The sequence below is a fragment of the Physeter macrocephalus genome, chromosome 4, assembly GCF_002837175.3.
Source record: "Physeter macrocephalus isolate SW-GA chromosome 4, ASM283717v5, whole genome shotgun sequence".
Classification (NCBI taxonomy): domain Eukaryota; kingdom Metazoa; phylum Chordata; class Mammalia; order Artiodactyla; family Physeteridae; genus Physeter; species Physeter macrocephalus.
In genome coordinates this window covers 35,318,755-35,340,058 of record NC_041217.1, presented here as the reverse complement: position 1 = coordinate 35,340,058, position 21,304 = coordinate 35,318,755, and the positions used below count along the sequence as shown (strand labels likewise).

General features: G+C 43.2%; 1 protein-coding gene across 1 annotated transcript in view; it reads left to right on the top strand.

Moving 5' to 3' along the window:
• HHAT (hedgehog acyltransferase) overlaps positions 1–21,304 on the top strand; it is a 364,592-nt gene that overhangs the window by 58,084 nt on the left and 285,204 nt on the right. Inside the window, exon 6 of the mRNA XM_055084098.1 lies at positions 6,754–6,867. Within this exon, the coding sequence (XP_054940073.1) occupies positions 6,754–6,867 (114 nt within the window). The remainder of the gene's footprint in view (positions 1–6,753; positions 6,868–21,304) is intronic.

Genomic DNA, 21,304 nt, shown 5'->3' with positions numbered 1-21,304 from the left:
TTGCAGGTTGCTCAAAACATTACACATAGATCGTGATATGACCCAACATTACTACTCCTAGGTATAGACCTAAAAGAATTGAAAATGGGTATTTTAACGAACACCTGTACACAGATATTTATAGCATTAGTCACAGTAGACAAAAGGGGGAAACAGCTGAAATATCCCATTAATGGAAGAATAGATAAACAAAATGTGGTCTATCCCTATAATGGGATGTGATTGAGCCATAACAAAGAATGGCGTACCTGTACGTGTTACAATGTGGATCAACCTTAGCAACATTATGCTGAGTAAAAGAAGCCAAGTCACACGTTGCAGGACTCCATTTATATGAAATACCCAGCGTAGCTAAATCCATAGAGATAGAAAGCAGATTCATGATTGGCAGAGCCTGGGGGAGGAGGGTGGAATGGGGAATGACCAATTAATGGGTACAGAGCTTCCTTTTGGGGTGATGGAAATGTTTGGAACTAGATAGAGGTGGTGGTTACACAACACTGGAAGTGTAGATGCCACTGAGTTGAATTTAATGTGATTAATTCTATGCTATGTGAATTTACCTTAAACCAACAGAAGCAAAACAACAGATTCCCCCAAACTCAAGCTTTTTCAGAATCCCTAAGTTGTGGAGTTTCAGTTCTGTTAAATCCTGGCAAATAACCTTCTAATAATATTTGAGTTAAAGTTTCAGCTACTGGTAAGAGCAGTGATTTACTGGAAAGTAGGCAAGGTCTTGAGAGAGTCTGGGTTAAGAAACCAGTGGTGGACTTGGTGTAACTGATTTTATCTGTGGGATGACTTTCTCAGCCTCCCTTGGGGTGTCTTGTTGGTAGGTGCCTTGGGGTTGTACTTGGTACTGGGTGCTTTAACAACATTTGAGTCCAGTGGCCTGGCCATATTAGCCATGGGATTGTTCTCTTCAGCCAGTGTTAATTCAACATGGTCTGAGGAATGCAGGAAAAAAGCAGAGAAGGAGAGTTTTGGCCATCCCCCTGTGATAACACTGCAGGACTCCAGCTGAGAGGCCAGGAGTGAGGGTGCTGTCATCTGGTGAGCTTCAGGGCTGATGGGAATTCATGGCTAGAATAAGGAAAATTTTACTCAGTGGTAAGTTGGCGACATAAGATCTTCATTTGCCAGGAGGTTTTTCTTTTAACTTTCTGCCCTTGAAGTACTAGATGATTTTGAAAGAGATTTGAACCGCCAGATATGAGTACACATGTTAAAAAAAAAAAAAGGTCATTTGGTAACATTAGGAAATCATTTAAAATTCAAAATACTAAAAAGTGAACCTTTAGCACACCCATGTTCATAACAGCATTATTCACAACAGCCAAGAAGTGGAAGCAACCCAAATGTCCATTGACAGATGAATGGATAAATAAAATGTGGGGTATCCATACAGTGGTGGAATATTATTCAGCCTCCAAAAGGAGGGGAATTCTGCAGTATGCTGCAGCGTGGATGAACCTTGAGGACATTGTGTCAGGTGGAACAAGCCAGACACAAAAGGACAAATGCCGTATGATGCCACTTCCATGAGGTACCCAGAGTAGTCAAATCCATAGAGACAGAAGTAGAATGGTGGTTGTCAGGGGCGGGGGTGAGGTATGAACGGGGAGTTACTGTCTAATGGGTACAGAACTTCAGTTTTACAAAACAAAGAGCTCTGGAGGTGGATGGTGGTGATGGTTGTATAACAGCGTGAATGTACTTAATGCCACTAAGCTGCACACTTAAAAATGGTTAAGATGATGGGGCTTCCCTGGTGGCGCAATGGTTGAGAGTCCGCCTGCCGATGCAGGGGACACGGGTTCGTGCCCCGGTCCGGGAAGATCCCACATGCCGCGGAGCGTCTAGGCCCGTGAGCCTTGGCCGCTGAGTCTGCATGTCTGGAGCCTGTGCCCCGTAACGGGAGAGGCCACAACAGTGAGAGGCCCGCGTACCACAAAAAAAAAAAAAAAAAAAAAAAAAAAAGGGTTAAGATGGTAAATTGTATGTTACATATATTTTACTACATGAGGCACAGACTCTGCAGCCTGAGGACCTGGGGCTTTAAAGTCGAGCTCTGTCATATATTAGCTGTGGGACCTTGGATGGGATATTTAACCTTTCTGAGGATAGTTTTCTTTTTCTTATCTTGCTATAGGCAGAATCATAGCACATAGTCAGTCTGTATGCTGTAGTTTCTTCCCAATCTGGGGAAGAGGCTGGATGACTGGGGAACTTGCTGGAACAGAACAGGCTGACAGTGTGGATGTGGAACTTGGAGGCCTGGGTTGGTGACATGGGAGGAGTATGAGGGGGGATCTCTCCCCACTACCCCCCGAATGATGGGCACTCGGTCAGGACGCTGTCTGTAGGCCGGTGACTAGCTGTTCTCTTAGTATTTCTTTCCTTTAGTATTTTTTCCTTTAGGAAAAAAATAACTGTTTTTCCACACTTTGAAAGCAATCTGCCCTTCATCTTACGTACAGGAAGGCTCAGGGCCAGATAGTTAAGTGACTTGTCCAAGTTTACACAGGGGGAGAAATGTGATGAGAACTTAGGCCACCTGATTTCACTTCCCCACCATTTTAAAGGCCTACTGATTGCTGGGTAATCATGATAGAAATTTGTGGTTAAGTCAAGGTTTTTGCTCTCAGGAACTTACTATTTTTTTCCTCTAGAGAGAAAATACATGAAATAGCTAGAATGAAAAGTGCTATACTAAATATGCTGTAGTAAAATGTGCTATCGTAAAAGTGCTAGAATTGAGTTGGGAATTGACAGAGAAAGGGTTGCAGTGAGGTCTACCTGGAAGGGTGGAGAAGGCTTCACACTGGAGCTGACACGTCTGTGGATATGGGGCATTAAGGAGGCATCCCCGGGGTTGGAAACAATTTGGTCGGATAGCGGGGTGTGTGTGTGTGTCTGGGAGTGGTGGGGGAATCCAGGTAGAGCGTCAGCACAAGTAGAAACATCTTGGAAAAGGGCTTCCTCTTTGGTATCAGACAGGACTGGGTTTGAAACCCAGCTCTGCCGCCTCTAGTTTTGCCTGCTCTGACCTCCAGTTAACTCATCTGTAACATGGATTAAAAAAAAGGAAAGGTCTCAGTTGTATCTCTAGTATATGTAGATGAATGACACCACTGTTACCTGTCTTGCTTTGCAGTGGTTTTCAGAGTCTGGGGTGTTAGTGTTGGTACCGTGGCCTCCTCCAGGGTGAGGAATTCTACATTTCCTCCCCGCCGTACCTAGTGTAGAACTCTGCTCTCTTTGGGAAAAGAGGCCCAGATCCTTTTCCTTGTTAAGAGTAGGAGAAATAATGTTTCACCAGGAAGTTAGAGTCCCTATTTAAGAGACCCAGAATCATCATGTCCTTAGAGTTCTCTGTTCTTGCCTCATTGCACACTGAAAGCCTCAGAATGAATAACCATGCTTAACTCACTCAGTTTATTAAATTCTCACATTTAGGCACTCAGAGCTTTCCATGGTGAGCAGGATGATGGTTGCTCTGTTTGTGAATATTGGGTGGTCAGCTTTAGTATGTCTCTGCCTGGGAATGGCGTGGGGTGGTGTGAGCTGTTAAGGATTCTCTGGGCTTATGAACAATGTAGGGAATCCCGATTGATGATGTCAATCTCTACTACTTGAAATGTGGCCCCCAGGCCAGCAGCATGGCATCCCCTGAGAGCTTTGATGAAAGACAGAATTCCAGGCCCTATCCCAGACTTCTTGGATCAGAATCTGCATTTTAGCAAAATCTGTAGGTGATTTGTGTGTCCACTGAGGTTTGAGAAGCACTGATGTAGAAGATTGGATGTGAATCTTGGAGTTCAGGCTCCCCTTTCTCCACGGGGGAGCCTTCCTGGTTCTGTCCAGCTAGAATTTATCCCTGGTTTATATTTGACTTCCTTACAGAACCAAAGAAGAGGCTTCCAATTGACTAAGAATTACAGGATCGAGAAAGGAAATGGGGAGGGAACAGAACATGAAAAAGTTGTTCTTGATTTGAGACTTTAAGATTTACCTTGAAATGAGTGAGTTCAGGGTCTATGAGGCTTTTGCTCATGGAATCAGGCAAGTCAACATTTTCCTTCCCCAAATCAGTAACTGCTACTTATTGGCCATCTTCTATTCATTAATTCAGCTTTTCTGTCTGGTTATTTCCTTTAGGTAAATATTTTAAATGGAGAAGAACAGACATAAGAAAAATGTTTTTATTTCCTTTAAATGGCTCTTTTCTGAAATAATTAGTGATGAGAGACTGTGTAGTGTTGTTGATGGGATTTTTATAAAAAATGTATTTATTTAATTTATTTATATTTGGCTGCGTTGGGTCTTCATTGCTGCGCGTGGGCTTTCTCTAGTTGTGGCAAGCGGGGACTCCGCTTCGTTGAGGTGCATGGGCTTCTCATTGCGGTGGCTTCTCTTGTTGCAGAGCACAGGCTCTAGGCGCATGGGCTTCAGTAGTTGTGGCACACGGGCTCAGTAGTTGTGGCTCATGGGGTCTAGAGCGCAGGCTCAGTAGTTGTGCCTCGTGGGCTTAGTTGCTCCACGGCTTGTGGGATCTTCCCGGACCAGGGCTTGAACCTGTGTCCCCTGCATTGGCAGGCGGATTCTTAACCACTGCACCACCAGGGAAGCCCTGTTGATGGGATTTTACCAGCACAGGGTTTTCAGTAGTTCTGGGCCTTAGGATGAAGCATAAAGTTTTTTTGGTTTCTTGAATGTTATGAGATATTATTTCATTTTTTTCCCCCCTAGAAATTAAACCTGGAAAAGTTTTGAAACATAGGTATAAGTCTGAGGTGATGAATTCTAATGTAATTCTGAATGTTCAAAAACATTATTTATATTTAAAAAGCTAAAATGTTGGGATTTTTATTTTGAGGGGGGGTAAAAAAATTCAATCTTGGTTTTTAGTGTCTGCATCCATGTTACAAAGTGGCATTTTACTAGCATGGCCTCATCACATGACCTTTGTGCCTTTAATCAGTTGATTGACTCTCCACTAATTTGACATTTTTAAGATGGGGAAGTGAGCTCTGGAACAGGGATAAAGCCCGGTTAACGATTTGAGTTCTCTGCTCTGCTGCTGCCTGGGTGTGCAGCGTGGGCACGTCCTGGGCTCTGATGTAGTCAGTCTTTGAATGGAAGGAATTGGACCAGATCTATGATTTTCATGGGATGGGGGCTCTATGAGCAGGTTGTGTGTGTATCAGGATCTTGGTTGTGGGGAAAACGTGTTGTTTGAGAAGCACAGTACTGCTGTCTTTCTTTATTTGGAAAATAGAAAAACTTTTTTTGTTTTTGTTTTTTTTTAACAAGAGGCAACATGTAAAGCATGGTACAATCTTAGCTGGTTAACACAGGATGTAAAACACATGGGACTAGCAGTTAGTGGCAAGTAACAATTTTTAGTGAGTACTGTGTGCCGCGTACTGTTTTAAAATTTTGATATGCATGTATTTTCAGTTAAACCTCACAGATTCCTAGAAAATCAGTCCTGTTATCGTATGAGCAGACAGCGGAAAGGTGAAGTATCTCACTCAAGGTCATCACAGCCAGTATGTAGATAGATACGGGATCCAAACCCAAGATGAATCGGCAGCCTTAGCTGCTACATTTGCTACCTCTACATCCATAGTCTGATATGAATCAAGATCACTTCGATCTATATTTTAGCTTCTGAAAAAAAGAGTTTTGTAATATGTGCAACTTGTACGATATTGTCCCTCAATCCTCAGGTGCAAAAAAAAAAGAAAAAAATAGAAAAAAATCCTATTTTCCTTTAAACCCAATTAAAAATTTGACTCAAAGTTTCACTTGTAGAGACTGATGAGAGGTTCAGTATCCATAGATCAGTAGTCAGTGGGGGATTCCTTCGTCACCCACACGATTTGGCTAGAAAATTCTGAGGGCCTCAAATCTGCACTCCATCCTGGTGGTGCCGAGATGCTCGTGGGCCAAGCCCGCATTATCCGTTTGAGAATGGCCAATCACTGTGCTTATTCCCTCCATGCTCAGCTTGGCTGCCATGATCTCCCCGGAGCTCCTGAGGCCGAGGCTTTTAGGTGTGAGCCCCCAGGTGTCCACGGGTCCAATCTTGCCAGAGGTTTTCACCTGCCCCTGTCAGGGAGCCATATAGACACAGAGCCTGGTACAGACGCAGACAAAGGGCACTGATGGACATAGCTTCCCAAGGTGAAGGGAAGTATATCTTTCATTCTTTCCTTGTAATCTTATAGGGAATTAGTTAATTTCTCTATCAAATTATCTTCCTGCCTGTAAGTGACAGCAAGACTTAACATGACTGACCTTACACAATTTTATTAGTGTCCAGTGTACATTTCTCTTGCTGGTGAAAGCATCTAGGTGGTGAAACTGAGATAACCTAAGTTGTTATTTGTACTATCTATGTGACGCTGGGTAAATGAACTGAATTCTTTAAGTCTCTGTTTCATATTTTATAACGTGGGGTCAATAATAGTTTCTATCCCATAGAGGGTCCAGAGTTTGGGGGATCAGCTTTAACAAAGACACTCGATGGGGGAATGGCAATGAAACCAGCTAAGCTGGAGGGGAGGGTATAAGTAGGTGCGGTGTGTGGTGGGGTAGATGCTGGAAATGTTGTGTAAATGCTGTTTTATAGCATTTGGAGTCACATTGGCCTTCTTCTTGCAATTGTTTTATTAACTGGAGTTTGTGTTCTGCCTCAAACACTACCAAGATCCCTCTGATAAACTGCTGTTTTGGCCGATTTAGGACCCAACTGACTTTGAGTGGAGCTTCTGGATGGAGTGGGGCAAGCAGCGGCTGGTGTGGCTTCTCCTTGGCCACGTGGGTGTGTCTCAAGTAGCCAACCTGCTTGCAAGGAAGGTACGGTTATGTGCATCATTTCCATTTAAGCTTCTTTCTCCTTTGCTTTTTGTGAAGAAAGAGACCTGAGCTAGGAAATCAGGAGACATGTATATTAGCCTTGGAAGACTGGAAAAGATGAGCAAGAATTGTTACTGGTCAATAAGATAAGTTATCAGATAAAAAGATAAAAATAAAAGATAAAGATAGGATAAATTGTTAATGATGTTGATAAGATAAAAATTCCATACATGCTTATCCTGTGCTTACTTCCTCCAAGTCGTTTTTCAAACCAATGAATATGAAAGTTTTAGAGTAAAACTAACTTCAAATGGTATTCTTTAAGACCTTTCTTAATCAAATGATCTTATAAAAACCACCTGTTGAGAATCTATGTGATTTCAGTTCAGGAGAATGATTTCATTAAGAAGTGGGAATGATTTTCATGTCCAGTAATTTATGCTACAGTAGCTGTTGTAGACCAGAATTCTAGTATTTTGCTCTTTCCTTGGCCTGGTTTCAAGAATAAGAGATTCTTCCAAGCAGATGTTTGAAAAGTGCTTTTGCAAGAGGTGGGATTGAGAACCTCTATATTAGCTACAGCTAATACGGGGCCTGAGATAGTGCCAGGAGGATCTTTCTCTAGTGTAGGGGCCAGGCTTTGTCCAGCATCCTCTCATATATGCATCTTGCCTCTGTGGTTTCCTAATCTGAAAAAAAAATGAGTCTGTGCTTGGAAATCTACCCGGTAAAAACAAAGCACAGCCAAAAATGGACTTGGAAGTCAACCCAGGAGAAATGTTTGATTCTTAGAGGTTCACGGAGGTGAAGAAACTGAAGGGACAGAAGAAGCAGGAGCCTCTGGGCTCAAGAGACCCGGACGTGAACTGAGAAAACAGTGCCATGTGCTTAGAGATGTCACCGGACTTGGGCTATTTTTCAGCTCTTTCCTGAAAATCGGTACTTTCTGGGCCTGCTTCTCATCCTGGAATACAGAAAATCCCAGTAGCACACTAACTTTCTTTGTTTTAAATATGATAATGATTACTTTTTTTGTACTCAAGTGGTTTCCATCTTCTAAAGTACCAAAAAATTAAAAATTTTAGATGCTATCAGATCTGAATATATTTTAAAATTTCATACAGCTTTCTTTTTTCAGTTTTATTGAGACGTAATTGACATATGACACTGTATAAGTAAGGTATACAGCATAATGACTTAACATACGCATAATGTGAAATGATTACCATAATAAGCTTAGTTAATATCCATTGTCTAATATAGATACAAAGAAAAAATGAGAAAAAAGAAAAGAATGTGTTTTCCTTGTCATGAGAACTTTTAGGATCTATTCTATTCTCTTAGTGGCTTTCAAATATACCATACAGCAGTGTTAGCCATAGTCGTCAGGTTGTACATTATATTCTTAGTACTTATTTTTCTTATAACTGGAAGTTTGTACCTTTTGATCACCTTCATTCAATTTTATATAACCTTCTGAGCAAACCTAATAATAAGTAATCCATTTTTTTTGTATTCCTAAACTAGTTATGGATATATCCACCTCAGCCTTCATTAATGTGTTTCTTTTCTTCCACAAATTTGTTTGGTATTTGCTAAGACATCAGTGTTTCTAGAAATTTAACATTTTTGTTTCTAACACAAAGTTTCTCTGCCCCTAGGTAAATGACTTACTGCCCCTAGGTCTTAGTTTTCGCATCTGTAAAATAAATAGCTTAATGCTTGAGTTTTCTATCTCTGTGGTGGGGGGGAAGATGAGCTATTTTGAGGAGTATCTGTGAAATTCAGCCAGTCTCACCACTGCTGCTGTGGGAAAGGGTCAGCTGTCGTGGAGTGGAAGAGTGCTGGATGATGGATTAGGTCCTGGGCTTTCTCATTTCTTAGCTTTCTGACCTTAGAAAGGCTTTTCACCACTGAATCTTAATTTATCATTTTCTGTAAAGTAGGGTTGATGAGATAGTATTATTCTTTTTCTTTTCCTCCTTTTTTTTTTTTTTTTTTTTTTTTTTTTTTTTTTGTGGTATGCGGGCCTCCCTCTGCTGCGGCCTCTCCCGTTGCGGAGCACAGGCTCCGGACGCGCAGGCTCAGCGGCCATGGCTCACGGGCCCAGCCGCTCCGTGGCATGTGGGATCCTCCCAGACCGGGGCGTGAACCCGGTTCCCCTGCATCGGCAGGCGGACGCGCAACCACTGCGCCACCAGGGAAGCCCCTCTTTTCCTCCTTTTAAAACATGGTGGGCTTCTCACTATTCACAATAGCCAAAACATGGAAGCAACATAAATGTCCATCAACAGATAAATGGATAAAGAAGATGTGGCACATATATACTGTGGAATACTACTCAGCCATAAAAAATGAAATAATGTCATTTGCAGCAACATGGATGGACCTAGAGATTATCATACTAAGTGAAGTAGGTCAGAAAGACAAATACCATATGCTGTCACTTATATGTGGGATCTAAAATATGGCACAAATGAACTTATCTATGAAACAGAAACAGACTCACAGTCATAGTGTACAGACCTGTGGTTGCCAAGGGGGAAGTGAAGTAGGTCAGAAAGACAAATACCATATGCTGTCACTTATATGTGGGATCTAAAATATGGCACAAATGAACTTATCTATGAAACAGAAACAGACTCACAGATATAGAGAACAGACTTGTGGTTGCCAAGGGGGAGAGGGTTGGGGGAGGGATGGATTGGGAGTTTGGGATTAGCAGATGCAAACTATTATATATAGAATAGATAAACAACAAAGTCCTAACTATATTCAGTATCCTGTGATAAACCATAATGGAAAAGAGTATGAAAAAGAATGTATATATATATATGTATAACTGAATCAATTTGCTGTACAGCAGGAATTAACACAACATTATAAATCAACTGTACTTCAGTAAAATAAATTTTTAAAAAATGGTGGGCTTCATTTGTTAGAAATTTCATTAAAAAGTAAGGATGAAACATGGAAAAGGTAGGACAAAGAGAAAGCACCAAAGAAATGGCAGAAATAAATGCAAATATATCAGTAGTCACAATCAGTGTGAATGGACCCAATCCACCCCCCAACCCCAGAAAAGGATTGTCAGACTGGATAAAAGTAAAACAGAAAAAAAGGCAAATAAACAAAGAAATAAAACAGCATCCACAGGGGTGCTTCCTAGCAAGATATACTTAAAATGGAAGGACACAAGGACACAGAGTGTTTGAAAGCGAAAGGATGGAAAAGGTGTTCCAGCTAATATAAGACTCATCTTTGTCCCGTCCACCTAGATACTAGTGCAGTTTCATTAACAGCTGGCAAAGAACATTATTTGTGACAAAGAGGGTTCTTTTTATTCTTTTTTTTTTTTTTTTTTTTTTTTTTTTTGCGGTACGCGGGCTAAAAAGTTCATTTCATTAGGAAGATATTATAATTCTAAGTTTGTTTATTTTGCTTCCAAATAAAGAAAGCAGAAGTTGATCAATACCATAAAGATAAATAGATATATCTGTGATTTTAGGGAGAGATTTTAACATAATTTTATCACTAATTGATATATCAGTTAGAAGAAAACAAATAATACACTTAGTAAGCTTGATGTAAGAAACGTAAATGGGGACTTCCCTGGCGGTCAAGTGGCTGGGACTCCGTGCTCCCAATGCAGGGGGCCTGGGTTCGATCCCTGGTCGGAGAACTAGATCCCACATGCCACAACTAAGACCTGGCACAGCCAAATAAATAAACAAAAAGGTAGTTTATAAGCAGACTATGAAGGATCTCAAATACTATAGTTTGGGAAGCAGGAATCCACTGAAGGTTTAAAAAAAAAAAAAACATAAAGAATTCACATCCTCTTAAAGAACACAGAATATTTATAAAAACTGACCACATATTTATTTATTTATTTATTTAGTGGTATGTGGGCCTCCCACTGTTGTGGCCTCTCCCTTTGCGGAGCACAGGCTCCGGACGCGCAGGCTCAGTGGCCATGGCTCATGGGCCCAGCTGCTCCGCGGCATGTGGGGTCTTCCTGGACTGGGGCACGAACCCATGTCCCCTGCATCGGCAGGCGGACTCTCAACCACTGTGCCACCAGGGAAGCCCAAAACTGACCACATCTTAACCATAAAGTAATTTTCAATGAATTTCATAGACTGTGTTTTAAATAGGTTACCTTCTCTAATCCCAGTGTAATTAAGTTGGAAACAAGTAACACAGTGACCTGAAAACTCTAATTCATTGAGAAATTAAAAACGAAAGCAAACTTTAAAATAACAATAGGCAAAAAAAGAGATCATACTGGAAATTAGAAAATAGTTAGAAATGAATGAAAAATATATTACATATCAATACTTGTAGGGTGCTACTTGGATAATTTTATGTAAGTGTATAACTTTACATGCTCCTATTAAAACAAAAGAAAAGCTGAAAATTAATGAGCTAAGCATACAACTTAAGAAATTAGGAAAGAACAGAAAAAAGAAACAAAAAAAAAGGAAGGAAAGAGCAAAAATAAGAGTAGACATTAATGAAACAATCAGTGGCATGATTGGTCAAGAAAAAAAATGCACAAATAACCAATATTAGGTGTGGAAAAGTGGATGAAAAAATATAGTAAGAGGATATTTTGCACAACTTTATGACAATAATTTTGAAAAGTTTGGCAAAGCAGACACATTTCTAGAAAATATAAATTACTAAAACTGACTCATGAAGAAATAGAAAGACTGAATAGTACTATAATCATGAAAAGAAGTTGAATAAGTAGTTAAAAATCTATTTGTAAAGAAAACAATAGTCTAATACACCACTTCTTCCAAACATTCAAGGCACAAATTATTTAAATATTTTCCAGGCTTTTTCAGAAAATAGAAAAAAGAGGGAACATTCATTTTATGAAGAAGAGAGCATAAAATTGATACCAAAATCAGAGTATGCGCCCTACCAGATACTATGACTTAATAAAGATATAACAATTAGGACGTTGTATTGGCACTAAGATAGATAAATAGACCAATGTAACAGAATAGAGTTTAGAAAATACTTGTACATAGATGGAAACTTGATTTTGACAGATGTGGCATTTCAGATCTGCATGGAAAAGATAAACTTCAATAAACAGTGCTGACACAATTGTTGAGTCATATTAAAAAGAAATGAAAAAAAAAAAATAGGGGGCTTCCCTGGTGGCGCAGCGGTTGTGCGTCCGCCTGCCGATGCAGGGGAACTGGGTTCGCGCCCCGGTCCGGGAGGATCCCACGTGCCGCGGAGCGGCTGGGCCCGTGAGCCATGGCCGCTGGGCCTGCGCGTCCGGAGCCTGTGCTCCGCAACGGGAGAGGCCACAACAGAGGAAGGCCCGCATACCGCAAAAAAAAAAAAAAAAAAAAAAAGAAATGAATACTTACCTCATACCATTCATAATCATTTTCAATTAAGTCCTTAAATAGGACTTCCGTGGTGGCACAGTGGTTAAGAATCCACCTGCCAGTGCAGGGGACACAGGTTCGATCCCTGGTCCAAGAAGATCCCACATGCCACAGAGCAGCGAAGCCCGAGAGCCACAACTACTGAGCTTTTGTGCCACAAATACTGAAGCCCGCACGCCTAGAGCCCATGCTTCGTAACAAGAGAAGCCCACGCACCGCAGTGAAGAGTAGCCCCCACTCACCACAACTAGAGAAAGCCCGCGCGCAGCAACAAAGACCCAATGCAGCCAGAGGAAAAAGAAAAGGACTTAAAGAGTATGAAACTTAGAAAGCATGATGTAGGAGGAGAATACTTCTTGACGGTAGGGTAGAGAAAGATTTCTTAATTAAGACACAAAAAGTATAACGTGTAGAGGAAAAAATTGATAAGTTTAACCACATTAAAACCAAGAACTTATCAATGTATAATAATCAATGTACATCTTTGTATGTATCCAGAAACACAATGAAGAAAGTGAAAAGGCAAGTCACTAATTGAGAATTTATTTGCAACCTGACAGAGGTTTGGTATTGGAATATATAAAGAAATTTCAAAAGGAAAAAACAAGTCACCCAATAGAAAAAGGGCTCAATATGGGAAAAGGAATTTGCAGAAGAAGAAACACAAATGACCAATAAACTTATGAAAATGTGTTCAACTTCATTAGTAGTCAAGCAAATGTACCTTAAAACTACAAGATACCATTTCATACTTTCAGTTTGGCAAAAGATAAAACAAAAATCCCCTGATGATATCAGGTACTGGCCACCTGAACTCATACAGAGAGGTTGTGAGTATATATTGGTATGGCTTCTTTGTATTACATTACCTAGTGAAGTCAAAGAGGTGCAAAGTCCACAGCTACCAGTGCTAACTCGGACATGTTCCTTGCAGAAGCTCTTCTCTGCCAATCGGGACATGAGCCAGGACGTTCATTGCAGCAATGAGATTGTAGTAACAAAGAGCCAGAAGCAATCCAAATTTTCGTTATGGGGAAATGGATGAATTGTAGTGAATTTATTCCATGGAAAGGAATGAATTGTAATTGTCAACGTGGCTGAATTTCTGGATCACGACATTGAGCTAATAAGGCAAGTTGCAGAGGAATCTATCAGATATGATCCTATGCACATAGAGCTGTACAGACTAAATGATACATTCACGTGTATGATCACAAAGGTGAGATAGCCATGAAAATAAATTCAGGATAGTGGTCACATCTGGTTGGGGAGATAGAATCAGGGGAGAGGGATTCCCCTGGTGGCACAGAGGTTAAGAATCCGCCTGCCAATGCAGGGGACATGGGTTCAATCCCTGGTCCGGTAAGATCCCACATGCCATGGGGCAACTAAGCCTGTGCACCACAACTACTGAAGCCCGCTCGCTCTAGGGCCTGTGTGCTGCAACTACTGAGCCCATGTCCTGCAGCTACTGAAGCCCGTGTACCTAGAGCCCGTGCTTCGCAGTAAGAGAAGCCACCGCAATGAGAAGCCCGCGCACCGCAACTAGAGAAAGCCCGCGCGCAGCAACGAAGACCCAACGCAGCCAAAAAAGAAAGCTGAAAAGAGAGAAGCCCACGCACCGCAACTAGAGAAAGCCCGCGCGCAGCAACGAAGACCCAACGCAGCCAAAAAAGAAAGCTGAAAAGAGAATCAGAGGAGAGATAACCAGGGCCCTTTTTTGGTTTGTTTTTGCTTTGATTATTTATTTATTTTTATTGAGGTATAATTGACATTTTAAAAATTGAGATATATTTGACATATGCTCAGGGGCCCTTTAAAGCACTGATAGCTTTATCTTTCTTTTTTTTTTTTTTTTTGTGGTAGGTGGGCCTCTCATTGCTGTGGCCTCTCCCATTGCGGAGCACAGGCTCCGGATGCGCAGGCTCAGCGGCCATGGCTCACGGGCCCAGCCGCTCCGCGGCATGTGGGATCTTCCTGGACCGGGGCACGAACCCGTGTCCCCTGCATCGGCAGATGGACTCTCAACCACTTGCGCCACCAGGGAAGCCCAGCTTTATCTTTCTTAAGCTGGTGCTAGGTATGCAAGTGTTATTTCATTATTCTTTATACCTTATAAACTTTATAAATATTCCTTTCCCTGTGTTTGATATGTGATATATTTTTAACTGAACACGTGGAAGAATGGCGTGGCAGGGAGAAGGAAAGATGAGGCTGCCCTGGGCACACTGAGTTTTCCTCCCCTGCCTTCCTCACCATTCTGCCATGTGCATCAGGCTGAACATGGCCCCATCTGACTGGTCTCCTTTGCTTCCCACTCTTTGTCTTGCTACTTCTTGTTTGCTTCCTGTAGATCAGTGTTTCTCTAGCTTTTTTTTTTTTTTTCATTATTTCTCCCCCAGGAGCACTTTTAGCTATTTTTCCCCAATTGTCACTTCCTCTTTATGACATTTTAATACCACAGATGTACTGTCTGTTTATGTACTTTGTACCTGCCTGTGCTTTATGTATAGAGGAAGGTTTTCTTGTCCCCAAGAACCACTTCCCCCCTTCCCTTGGAGTAGATATAGCCCCAGTAGACCGTGCAAGATGTAGATTCACTCTCTGCTCGTGGACGGATATTCCTCCCTCTTTCCAAATTTCCTCCGTTTTCAGCTCCTATTTTGCACCTACCACCATCAGAAACCTACCTAGGTTAGGATATAGATGTTCCTGTGGTTAATTTGCTTGTAACTTTGAGTTAAGTCTCTTCCTGTTAGGAGTCCACATTCAGGATGGCTAAGAGCTCCTGGCTGAAACCCGGCTTTGTCGCTTTTTAGTGATGCAGTCTTAAGCCAGTTAATTAATATCTTGAAGCCTTTCTCCTCATTTGTACAACAGGGACGGTACCGCTTGCTTCCTGGGGTAGTGGTGAGAGTCCGATGGTTTTCAAGGTTGTGCTGGCATACGATGACAGCCAAGTAAGAGGTGGCTGCTGCTGGGGTCCGCCGGCCTTTGCTGTGTGCCGCGACTGCGGTCTGTGTGTGCTCCTGGGAGCCGTTCCCTCCGTGGTGCTCAAAAAGGAGGCTACTGTCAGAACTTCTGAAACCCCAGAGGGCAGAGGCTGTCTGTCCAGCCATACCTACCTTCCTCTCCTTCATGTCTTTCTCTGACCCTGTTGCAAGCTTGAGCTAGGCTGTGGGAGAAAGGATGGGGAGACACAGTCCCTCCCCCCAGGAGCTGAGTGAGAAGTGACCGAGGAAACCAAATCCTGATCAGGATCCTGGGAGGAGCGGGCCACATCTGCCCGGGGGTGTCAGGGAAGGCCCCCGAGGAGGCAGCTTGTGAGCTGTGCCTTGAAGGGAGTGGAATCATCTGCTTATTTCAGCTTCCTGCATCTCATTACCAGGCATGGGTGGATAGGTGGACTTGTCTTTTTATCTGCAGAGCACATCTTATCCAAACTCAGTAGGAGGTTTTGTTTGCATTTTTCTTGGAACGTGGCAGAGTTCGCACTGAGCTGTGTGTGTGTGCGTGTGCGTGTGTGTGTGTGTGTGTGTGTGTGTGCGCGCGCGTGTGTGTGTGGTCTCCCATCTCTTTGTGACCACAGGTTTGATTTGTGCAACAGCTGGTGGGCAGGGTTCTGGTCGGGCTGGGGCACAGTGTGCTCTTTGTCTGAGTCTGCTTGGTCCTTATGTAAGTATGAACCACAACTTTGGCCCCATTAGTTCCATGCTTTCACCACCTGGACTGAGTGTTCCAGATGGCCTTAATTTGGGTGCATGTTTTTGGTACTTACTCAGGGTGGAAGATTTGGGTTGCAGTTGTCTTTTGTTTCCCCATTCTGGGGGGCATCATGAACTGTGGACGATGCTGTGCAGAGGATTAGGCATTATCACTTCTTGAGGTTACAACCCTTGAACCCTGAAGGATGCTTCCCGCCTTCATCTACTATCTAATCCCGTCTCTGCCTTTGTGGCCCTACCTCCTCCCAGAGAGAGGCAAAGAAGAGTTTATTTTCAAAGGTGGGATTTTCTTTTTCTTCCTTTTTTGTTTTTTTTTGCCATGACAGGTAATAAAACTTTCCACTGAGCTCCTTGGCCAAGGTTAAACGCCTTTTCTCTGGGTAGGGATCTCTCTGGGATTTGGCAAGACTACATCGCGGGCAGTGCCCTGGGAGGGAGGGGAGGCTGAGTAACGGCTCTGAGCTTTGGCTACGGGTTTATTATGATTGGAACGAATGTGGGGTGGGTCAGACAGTGGCCTCCTTTCTTGAACACCCTCACCACCTGAGACGTTGCGTTCCCTGCCCTCAGAACCAAAAATACCCCTGTGCAAACTTTTTGAGAAGGCTGGCCGTGTGGGGGGCCGAGGCTGGGAGCTGTTGCTGACCACGGGGTGCGTTCTCACCTGGCCTCTGACTGGCAGCACCTGCATCATTAGCCCTGGGCCCCTGCTGGCTGAGCTCATTGGTCGCAGGCTGAAAAGCGTGGTCCCATGGCGCTGGCGGAGACAAGTAAACTAACGTCTGGAAGGCCGTGGTGAACAGGCACTCCCTCCCAGCATATTATCGAAACCACACACCTAATAGGAATCTCATGCATTAATGGTTTTCCTGGAATCAGACTCTTCCACCTCCATCACTGCATCTCTAAGGACGGATGAAATTGGCTTTGTTTGGGCCCACTGGGCTTTGCTCCCAGGAAAAGGAGGCTAGAATGCCGTGGCGTGGTCTCTGCGATGGTTTTGTTTATTTTCCGTTTTTGTTTGTGTGGGGATACACACACAGACAACACACACACACCACACACACCACACACACACCACACACACCACACACACACCACACACACACACACCACATACACACACACACACACCACACACACACACACCACACACACCACACCCACACCACACACACACACACCACATACACACACACACACACCACACACACACACACCACACACAGACACACACACCACACACCACACCACACACACACCACCCCCCCACCCCCCCCACATATATATATATTTTTTTCAGTAGCAGCTGCAGTTGATTATGTAATATGCAATAAATTATGCTGTGCATAAGGGTTATTGATTGACTCCTTTTATTTATTTCTCAAGCAGTGCCCCCACTGAGTGGTTTCTGGGCAGATGTACAAAAAGAATTAATACACAGCAAAGTCTGGTCCAGTTGCCAGCAGGAGTCTTCACCAAGCCTTTGCACTTTGGTTCCTCCCTACAGAGGTGAGCTAATGAGGGGAACCACTCAGGCACATCCTGTTATCACTGTGTCCACAGCACAGAACAAGCTAAAGCAGAAGGGAAGAAGAGATGGTGTGAGCGGGGCATGGCCAGCCAGCTCTTCCTGTGGCTGGGTCCTGGCTCCCTATGAGGAAGATTTGAAGAATATAGATTTGCAGAAGAAAAGGCCACAAGTCCATGGTCTTTTCTCAGGGGTGCTGATTTCAGACTTTGAAACACACCAGCTGAATTTGTTGATCTCTCGGAAGCCTTCCCTGGGGTGACAGGAATCAGGTTCTATCAAAGAGTCTGCTTTCAAAGGTTGGTGCCTGTACCCTATCAGTTGTGCACTATTTGAGCCTTCCCCCAACACAAGATTGTAAGAGATTCCTGTGAGTGAAAACAGGCAGTAGGCAGTGAGATGTGAAATAACACCTTTTTATCCTATCTGCATTGGCAAAGCAGTCTGTTCATAAGGGGTTAGGTGTACAAGCAGAGACTTTGGAAATCAGCAGGTTTTCACATTAGTGGCTAAAAAGCCCAAAATTTTGGTGCTAATTTCTTGTTCTTAGTCATAACTGCCAGGTTAAACCCTAATACCTGGGGAAGCATATCCATCTATCCATACACCCATCCATCCACCCATCTATCCATCCAACTATTCTAACCATTCATTTATCCAGTGTTTATGAAACACTTGCTATATGCTCGGTACCATGTAAGATTCTTACGTTATTGTATTATGAACAAGACAGGATATTAATTTGTTAAGGGAGCCTATCAAAAAGAGAGAACAGGGGCTTCCCTGGTGGCGCAGTGGTTGAGAGTCCGCCTGCCGATGCAGGGGACACGGGTTCGTGCCCCGGTCCGGGAAGATCCCATGTGCCGCTCCACTGCACGTGGGATCCTCCCGGACCGGGACACGAACCCGTGTCCCCTGCATCGGCAGGCGGACTCTCAACCACTGCGCCACCAGGGAAGCCCAATGCCCTGTTTTGAGAAGTGGTTCAGTATAAACAAAGGAGCAATGGGAGCCTACCCAATTCAGTCTGGCCTAATTCCATCAGAAAGGCCATAGTATTTAGTCTCACTTTATCTCAACTGCCACGAAAACAGAGCACAGTTTCTTTCTTATTGTTTGTTAAACTTTTAAAAGTTTCTCCTCTTCCCCTGCCTTCCTTTTTGTCTCCTATCAGGAACTGAAGAACCTGGAATAAAGAGAGTTAAGGGGGTCAGGATAGTTCTGATGGGCTGGCATCTTGTGCCCCAGCGAAGTTCATTCAGTCCATCTTATTGATGCAAGGTTCAGGTTACTCACACTTTGATACCCTTTAAAAGAGCATGGTAAATGCAAGTTAAAGCCACAGTGGGATACCCCTGTCCAACTACCAGAGTCGATCAGGTAAAAAATAGTAACAACACCAAATGCTGGTGAGGATGCAGCATTTGGATCCCTTATAAGTTGCTGGTGGAAATGTAAAATGGCCACTCTGGGAAACCGTTGGGCAGTTTTTATAGAGCTCTAAACATGCAACTACCATGCAGCCCAGCAAGCTCACTCTTGGGCATTTATCCTAGGGAAATGAAAACATATTTACATAAAAACCTGTACATGTATGTTCATTTCAGTTTTATTCATAATAGCCCCAAGCTGGAAAACAGCCCAGATGTCCTTCAACAGGTGAATGGTTAAAGAAACTGTGGTCCATCCACACCATGGAAACTACTCAGCAATAAAAAGGGGGCAGTCCTTTGATACCTGTCACAACTTGGGTGGATTTCAGGGAATTATGCTGAGTGAAAAAAAGCCAGTCTTGGGACTTCCCTGGTGGCGCAGTGGTTAAGAATCCACCTGCCAGTGCAGAGGACACGGGTTTGAGCCCTGGTCCGGGAAGATCCCACATGCCGTGGAGCAACTAAGCCCGTGCGCCACAACTACTGAGCCTGCGCTCTAGACCCCGCGAGCCACAACTACTGAGCCCGTGTGCCTAGAGCCCATGCTCCGCAACAAAAGAAGCCACTACGATGAGAAGCCCACGCACTGTGACGAAGAGTAGCCCCCGCTCGCCACAACTAGAGAAAGCCTGCACCCAGCAGCGAAAACCCAACACAGCCACAAAATAAAAAACAAGGAAATTTATTTTTTAAAAAAAGCCAGTCCTGAAGGTTACATACTGTATGACTTCTGAAATGACAAAATTTTAGAAACGGAGAGGATATTAGTGGTTTCCAGGGATTAAGGATGTGGGGTAAAGGAAGCAGGAAAAAGGTGGGTGTGGTTATAAAAGGGCAATACAAGAGATGCTTGGGATGATGGAGCTGTTCAGTATCTTTACTGTGTTGGACACTGAACCTATATGTGATAAAACCTTTTATGTGATAAAACCGTATAGAACTAAACACACACGCACACACACACACACGCACACACACACACACACACACGAGTGCAGGTAAACCTGGGGAAACCTGAATGTCTGTGGATTGTTGCAATGTCACCATCCTGGTTGTGATATATTCTGGTCTTGCAAAACATTACCATAGGGGGAAATTGGGTAAAGTGTCCATGGGATCTCTCTGTGTTATTTCTTATAACTGCAGGTGAATCTACAACTGTCTCAATAAAAATCTCAATTTAAAAAAAAGCATCATATAAAAGTAATACTTGATTAGAATTTAAATCTCTAAATTAGAAACATCACAGCCCAACATTAAATTAAGATTGTTTTATTTGTACATGTTACTTGATCAACATGATTCTTTGTGCCTCATTTCAAGTGAACAGCAGTTTCCAATCATAATCGTCATTTGAACCTCTTAACTTAAATGAATTGGGCTATTCTTTTAGGCAGATCTTTAATCAATTAATTAAAATAAATTAATTAAAATAAACTAATTGGTTTTAATTAATTAATTATATTGGCTGCGCTGCCCGGCTTGCGGAATCTTAGTTCCCCGACCAGGGATTGAACCCAGGCTCTCAGCAGTGAAAGCACGGAGTCCTAACCACTGGACTGCCAGGGAGTTCCCTAGGCAGGTTTTTAAATCTTGAACTTGACAGATTATGTCTGTGACCAAAACTGTGCCTATCTGCCCAGATTGCCCTGAGAACTTGCAGAAGAAGTTTTTAAAGCCCTTCTAGCGATGAATCAGAAGTATTGTTTTGGAATAAAACATAAGACACTTTCTTTTTTAGTTTTGAAAAGTTAAAAGATTCCTGGCATATTTGATGTCAGAGGCTCAATATTTGATATTTAAGCATTTTTGCTAAAGAGGTGGACACAAGTTTGATAAATTAAATACATAAGCACTTTTGGAGTAGAAATAGGTGGAACAGGGCTGTCTTTAGGCCTTGCATATGAAAATGGTCTTTTTTTTTTGGTACACGGGCCTCTCACTGCTGTGGCCTCTGCCGTCGCGGAGCACAGACCCCGGACGCACAGGCTCAGCGGCCATGGCCCACGGGCCCAGCCGCTCCGCGGCATGTGGGATCTTCCCGGACCGGGGCATGAACCTGTGTCCCCTGCATCGGCAGGCGGACTCTCAACCACTGCGCCACCAGGGAAGCCCGAAAATGGTCTTTGAATCACTTGGGCAAGGCCCTCCTCCTCCTCAGAGCAGCAGACCTTCTATGCTGCTGCCTGCACTGCTAGGCAGTGTCACATTTCTACTTCTCGCCCTCTCTGTCCTGCTTCTTGCTGGTCTAGGCGTGTGTGTGTGTGTGTGTGTGTGTGTGTGTGTGTGTGTGTGTGTGTGTACAGTAAATTGTCTTACAAGATACTCAGCATT